The sequence below is a fragment of the Onychomys torridus genome, chromosome 8, assembly GCF_903995425.1.
Source record: "Onychomys torridus chromosome 8, mOncTor1.1, whole genome shotgun sequence".
NCBI lineage: Eukaryota > Metazoa > Chordata > Mammalia > Rodentia > Cricetidae > Onychomys > Onychomys torridus.
Window position 1 is genome coordinate 86,343,514 of NC_050450.1, and position 7,220 is coordinate 86,350,733.

The following is a 7,220-nucleotide window of genomic DNA, read 5'->3' on the forward strand; positions in this document are numbered from 1 at the left end:
ACTCCAGCAAGATGTCCTCTGACCCCACATTCACCCTATGGCAGACTGCCTCACCCCTAAATAAATAAATGTGGAGGATGACCTTGAACTTCTGATGCTCCTACCTCTATCTCCAAAGTGCTGGGATTATTAACACGAGCTACCCCAAGCTTGAGTTTTGGCCCAGACCATCCTCCTGCCTCCTCTCCTTCAGCACCTCCTATGGATGTGTACCACTATAAACAGACACCATTTTGGGGGGTCTCTCACTGATTAGGCTCACAGAGTGAGCTCCAAAGACCTGCCTGTCTCATCCCCCCCTAGTACTGCAGCTCAAACTCAAAAAGTCTTCTGCACAAGAAGCACTTTGCCTTCTGACCAAGTTCTCTCTCCAGCCTTTCCCCCTGGAGGAAGTCTCATACAGCCTGGCTGGCCTTGGACCTGCTGAGCAGCAGAGGACATGAAGTCCTGCTCTTACTGCCTCTACCTTCTCATAAATGAGATTACAGGCATGCTGGGCCCAGGTTCTGTTAAAATGTTGAAATAGAACAACAACAACAAAAAACAAACAAACAACCATTTCTAATCACATAGATACACATACCATACCTGAAATAATATGTTTTGAGCACACTTTGAAAGAAAAACATAGTTTTCAGTATGAAAACATGGACTCCATTAATTTTGGGGCATAATTATTGTTGCTTCCCCCTTTTCTCCTTTTATTTTGGTGCAAGGTATTGAACCTAAGAAGAACACTCTTGCTATAACCACTGATCTACATCCCCAGTCCCTAAATCATTTTATAAATTAACATACAAAATAATGGGGATCATTTTGGCATTCAGATTAATATAGGACATTATCCTTTGGTCTAATTCTTCTTCCTCTCTGACTCCATCAATGCCCCAACCTCCAAACAGCCCTGCCTTCCACTTTCATGTCATATTCCATTAACCTTTCTTCCCTTAAGAGCTCCTCCTCATGCCAGGAGGTGGTGGCACTTGCCTTTAATCCCAGCACTCAGGAGACAGAGGCAGGTAGATCTCTGTGAGTTTGAGACCAGCCTGGTCTACAGAACAGTTCCAAGACAGCCAGGGCTACATGGAGAAGCCCTGTCTTGATATAAAATAAAATAAAATCTCCTCACATGATTCTGTATTTTCACAATCAACATACACAAACACATACTTAAATCTAGACTCCTAAGAGAGAAAATGTGGTATTTGTCTAAGTATGGTTTAAGTATGTCTAAGTATGTCTAAGAATGTCATGACTTCACTTTGGATAAACCAGTTGAGTTAAGGTAGTGAAGAAAGGATCTAAACCAAAATCTGAACTCTTAACTGACCTGGTCGGGCGGAGGTGGCAGACACCTTTAATCCCAGCACTCAGGAAGCAGAGGCAGCTAGATCTCTGAGTTCGAAGCCAGCCTAGTCTACAGATCGAATTCCAGGACAGCCAGAGCTACAGCTCTGGGTCAAAAAAACAAAAGTAAACAAAAATCCAAAACAAACAAACAAATAAACAAAACACTTAGGTAACCGTGATGGTACAAGTTTGTAAGCCGGTACTTGGGAGGTTGAGGCAGAAAGATTGACCTGAGTGAACCTGGGCTACACAGAAAGACCTTGTCTCAAAACAAAATAGATTCAATCTCTTCCCTTATCTGCCCTCTTCTGGGAAATTGGTTTGGGAATTGTTCCTGCCCGTTTACAGTTCTGAACACATTCTTCCAGTATCTCTTTAGGGCCACTATTCAAACCGGGCAGTGGTTGTGGACGCCTTTAATCCCAGCACCCGGGAGGCAGAGGCAGGTGGATCTCTGTGAGTTCGAGGCCAGCCTGGGCTACACAGCGAGTTCCAGGGCTATTACACAGAGAAACCCAGTCTCAAAACAAAACAACAACAACAACAAAGCCGCCATTCAAGCACCATTAAAAGAGCAGTTTTTAAATACACAACACAGGACTTGAACATTGACATTCCAAGGAACTAGCTGCCAGCTTTTATTATCGTAAAGACCCCACCGTGTCACTCACGCTAAGACATCCTTCATTACCCTGACACATTGCTCTGTATTACTGTCTCTAAGGTCATATTCAGATATCGTTCCTGGAATAAAGAGTAGACAAGTTTCCGGTTCACTTTCCTGGCGTCCCACCAGGTTAAGCTACCCCGCGGCTCAACTCCTCGTCCCCGATCGTGCCGAAAACCTTTCACAAAGGGGGGCGGGGAGACCCCCTCAGAGGCGGCGCTCCACCACCTCGAAGACACCATCAGAATCTAAAGCGCACATTCCACCTGGCTCCAGTTCCGTGCCAGGTGGCCCTGGAGGGGCGTGGGTCCGCACCTCCTCTCGGAGATTGGCTCCCCACACTTGTGTCCCGCCCCCTCCCAGCCCCCTCCCCCAGTCACTCACCCTCCATTTCCCCCTGAGCCTTCATCCCGACAGCGGTGAGGTCTTGGGGCGGCCACAGGAGGGTAAGCCTTTCCCCAGCTCCAAGCGGGGAACCAAGTAGGCCTGAGCTCCGGGGAAGCAGCGCACCAGCGGCCCCTATTCTTCCGGGGAAGGCTCAGTCTGAAGTCCCGGGCGGCAAGAGGAGAAGGGTGCTCGCGGCCGCCGCCATCTTCCCCAACGGAACTTCCCAAAGATCGCGAGACTAATCGTGTTCCTGCGAGGCAGAGGAAGAAGGAAAAAAAAAAAAAAAAAAAAAAAAAAGTACCAAAGTCTCGCGAAAATTGGCTGAGTCGTCCTTCCCGCGGGATTTCTAACAGGCCCGTCACGGATTGCCCAGTTCTCACACCTTTGCGTTTTAAGGTGTGTGCGCCCACCGAGTTGGCGTCTTTTCGAAACTCTATGTTTTCATTTTGATAGATGTACAGTTTGTAAATTAAAATTAGTTCTTTGGCCGGGCGGTGGTGGCGCGGGCCTTTAATCCCAGCACTGGGGAAGCAGAGGCAGATCTCCTGAGTTCGAGGACAGCCTGGTCTACAGAGCTAGTACCAGGACAGGCAGAGCTACATAGCGAAACCCTATCTCGAAAAACCAAAGAAAAAAGAGTATTTATAAAAGTAATAACCTCTTTACTGAAAGATATTCATTGAGTTGTGTGTGTGTGTGTGTGTGTGTGTGTGTTTTAGATTTATTTAGTATACAGTGTTCTATCTGCATGCATGCCTGCAGGCCAGAAGAGGGCACCAGATCTCATTACAGATGGTTGTGAGCCACCATGTGGGTGCTGGGAATTGAACTCAGGACCTCTAGAAGAGCAGCCAGTTCTCTTAACCTCTGAGTTACCACTCCAGCCCTTCGGTGAGTTTTGGTGTCAGGAATATTTTCAAAGATAGTAAGATTTCACAGGGCATGCCACTGACGAGTAGAACACATGCTTAGCATGCAGAAGCCCTGGGGTTAACCCCCAGCACAACTTAAACCAAGCTTGGTGGCTTGCCTGTCATTCTACCATTGAGAGGTTAGGCAGGAAGATCAGAAGTTCAAGGTCATTGACTGTCACATAGCAAGTCAAAACATGCCTGAGCTACAAAACAGTTTTTCAAAAACTTGGTATCAGGCTGGCAAAATGGTTCAATGGGCAAAGGTACCCACTGACAACCGACACGAATTCCATCCCTGGAACATACTTGATAAGAAGTGAGAACTTGCTCCTGGAAGTTTTCCTCTGATAACCTCTCCTGAGCCATGGCACAGGAACCCAAAATAAATAAATAAGATGGAATTTTAAGTTTCAAGACCAATCTGGAATTTGTGAGACCTTATCTCAAAAAAAAAAAAAAAAAAGAGGTTCCTGGGGAGATGGCTCACTGCTTTAGAGCACGTGCTCTTGAAAACCACCTCAACTCCTACAGAGCTACACAGAAAACCCTGTCTCGAAGAAAAAAAAAGAAAGGAAGGAAGGAAGAAAAGGAAAGGACCTTGGCTCAATTTCCCACGCCCACAAGGCAACTCACAGTCAAGCAGGGAATCCAACACCCTCTTCTGACCTCTGTAGGCACCTCTGTGATACACAGGCATACAGGCAAGCAAAACTCCCATACATATAAAATAAATACATTTTAAAAAATGTCTTTAAAGGAAGAAAAAAAGGATACTGGTGCTGTATCACACAGGTGGTTTTTGTTGTTATTGTTGTTTTTAGTGTTTGTTTTACTGTTTACACTTTCTCCCATCTAGACTGAATCCTTAAGGCTCTTTTTCTTTTCTTTTTTTTTTTTTTTTCAAGGAACGTTTATGTGGTTTAGTTCCAACAGGAAGCAAACATTCACATGTGCTTATAAAGTAATGCTTTTGTAATGTAGTTTACAAAAGTTTGCTCTGTATGGAATTTTTCTTTATATGTGCTTCTTATCTTTTTTTTTTAATCTATGTTTTTAGATTTTTTTAATTCTATTTTATCTGTATGAGTGTTTGCACGTATGCCAGAAGCCAGAAGAGGGCACTGGATCCCCTGGAACTGGATCCCCTGGAACAGATGGCCCACTGTGTGGGTGTTGTGAATCGAGTCAGGGTCCTCGGAAAGAGCAGGCTAGCACTCTATATTATGCAACTTTGTATTGCTGTGCCTGCCGCAGTGCCTGATAAACACTAGGTGCTTAAATGATTATTTCAGTGAGCTGGAGAGGTGGCCAGTGGTTAAGACTACTGGCTGCTCTTCCAGAGAGGACAAGAGTCGAGTCTCAGCACCCACATGATGATTCACAACCATCTACAACTCCAGTTTCAGCAATCCAACCTTCTGAACTCTCAGGGTACCAGGGTGCATGTGGTGTACCTACATGTAGGCAAAAGACTCATACACATAAAATAAAATAAATAACACTAAACAGGAATTCTTTTCAAAAGAATGATTTTACACACACAAAGAGATGGCTTTAGAAAACAGTGTCCTAGTTTACCATGCTGAGCTGGGCATGGTACAGATATGAACAGTCATACTGATCTAAGAATGTTAAGCTTAATTTGCCCCCATTTGTACAGAGGTCAGGCATTATTTATAATAAGTAAGGACTTACCTGTATCAGGCACAGAAACTATTAAAGTATTATCTAACATTCTTTAAAAGATTATACTAGTGCCAGGCAGGGTGACATTTGCCTTTAATCCCAGCACTCCGGAAGCAGAGCCAGGCAGATCACTGTAAGTTCGAGACCAGCCTGGTCTACAGAGCAAGCTCCAGGACAGCGACCAAAACTACACAGAGAAACCCTGTCTCGGAAAACCAACAAACCAACAAGCGACAGTGATATTAATGGTGAAAGTTCTTAGTATACTTTTGTTGTTGTTTTCTTTTTTGTTTATTGAGACAGTTTCTCTCTGTAACAGCCAGGGTGTCCAGAACTCACTCTGTAGACCAGGCTAGACTCAAAACTCTGAAATCCACCTGCTTCTGCCTCCCTAGTGCTGGCATTACATTTGTGTGCTACCACTGCTGACCAAGTTCTTTTTTTTTTTTAATGTACTTTTATTATTCTTGAGAATAACTGCTCCATAAAGGGTGGATTTTTCCCCTCTAGCTTACTGAATTTTGATCAAAACCCAGGTGTGGGGGCTGGAGAGATGGCTCAGAGGTTAAGAGCACTCACTAGTCTTCCAGAAGTCCTGAGTTCAATTCCCAGCAACCACATGGTGGCTGACAACCATCTGTAATAAGATCTGGTGCCCTCTTCTGGTGTGCAGGCAGAACACTGTATACATAATAAATAAATAAATCTTTAAAAATTAAAAAAAAAAACAACCCAGGTGTATGAATGTTTGCCTGAATGAATGCCTGTGTACCACATGAATGCAGTGTCATTGGAGGGCAGATTCCCTGAAACTGGAGTTACAAGTGGTTGTGAGCCACCATGTGGGTAGGTATTGAATACCAGTTTTCTGGAAGAGTAGCAAGTACTCTTAGATGCTGAGCCATCTTTCAAGCCCCAAACACATTCAATCTTATCACTCTGTAGAAAGATTGTGTGTTCCAGGTTAACCTGGGCTACATTCAAGGCTGTCCTTGAAAAACAAACATCAACATAAACAGCCAGCAATACATGGTAAGGCATTCTATTTCGGTATTCAAACATCCTAACAGATAATGTGGTTCAGATGAACAGGAGTAGCAGTATACATCTAATAAGAGGAGATCTTTGTTAATTAACATCTGCAAACATTCTTAGTGTGTTTATATATTTGTGATGTTTATCTGGATGCTATTGTGTGACAATACCTTTTCTGGGCAAATGCAACACACACATGTACTCACACCTAGATAGGTAGCTCAATACAGGACAGGACCAAATTCCAACTTGGTAAACCAATGAGTTTCATTGGGGTTACTTACAGGAAGATGCCTACAGGATTACTTACAGGAATAGAAATGATTCCAAGCCCAACCCAGCATGGGTGACAGCTCACAAAAGCTGGGAACCTGGAGCACACTGCAGGCATCTCAAAAGGTTGAACAATGTCCTTTCCAGGTGACTCAGTTGGTCTAAACCTCTTCAAGGCAGCTAAGCTGGTTTCTGCTTCTTCCAGGCAGCAGGACTGGTCTCAGAATTTTTGCAGCTTACCATTCCTGAAAGTATGCTTTGCAGCTGGCTCCTTTACTCTGGGGAAGAAGGAGCCTGGTGACTCTGGTCAGTTTCAGGGACTTCTTGAAACTATTTTGAGTTGTCCTGGGAACTCACTATATAACCCAGGCTGGCTTCTAACTCCCAGAGGGCTGAGATAGAAGGCATGTGTTACCATGCCCACTCTGAACCCAAGATTTTAATTGCTCTAGACACTACTATTGAGTTATGTTCCCATGCAGGTCTTTTTCAGATCTCTACGTCGTTCTAGACAAAAGAAGCAAACTGCTGGGCTGGAGAGATGGCTCAGCAGTTAAGAGCACTGGGTGCTCTTCTTGAGGTCCTGAGCTCAATTCCCAGCACCCACATGGTGGCTCACAACCATCTGTAATGAGATTTGGTGCTGTCTTCTGGCCTGCAGACAGAACACTGTATAAAAAAAATACATAGCAAACTGCTATAACCTAACGCTTCTTTGAAGTCTTCTGTTAGACCGGATGTTTTAGACTGGAGACATGGCTCTGGTAGAGGTTTTTTTTTTTTTTTTTTTTTTTTTTTTTTAGCTGAGGCTCAAACCCAGGGCCTTGCGCTTGCTAGGCAAGCACTCAACCACTGAGCTAAATCCCCCAACCCTTTTTTTTTTTTTTTTTTAAGATTTATTTATTTAT

The 7,220-nt window shown here is 44.1% G+C and overlaps 1 protein-coding gene across 3 annotated transcripts in view; it reads right to left on the reverse strand.

Moving 5' to 3' along the window:
• Positions 1 to 2,642, reverse strand: part of Med1 (mediator complex subunit 1) — a 42,345-nt gene extending 39,703 nt beyond the window's left edge. For all 3 annotated transcript variants that reach the window (XM_036195764.1, XM_036195762.1, XM_036195763.1), the window contains exon 1: positions 2,402 to 2,642. In XM_036195764.1, coding sequence (XP_036051657.1) covers positions 2,402 to 2,426 — 25 coding nt within the window. In that variant the 5' untranslated portion in view covers positions 2,427 to 2,642. The remainder of the gene's footprint in view (positions 1 to 2,401) is intronic.
• Positions 2,643 to 7,220: the final 4,578 nt, after the last annotated feature.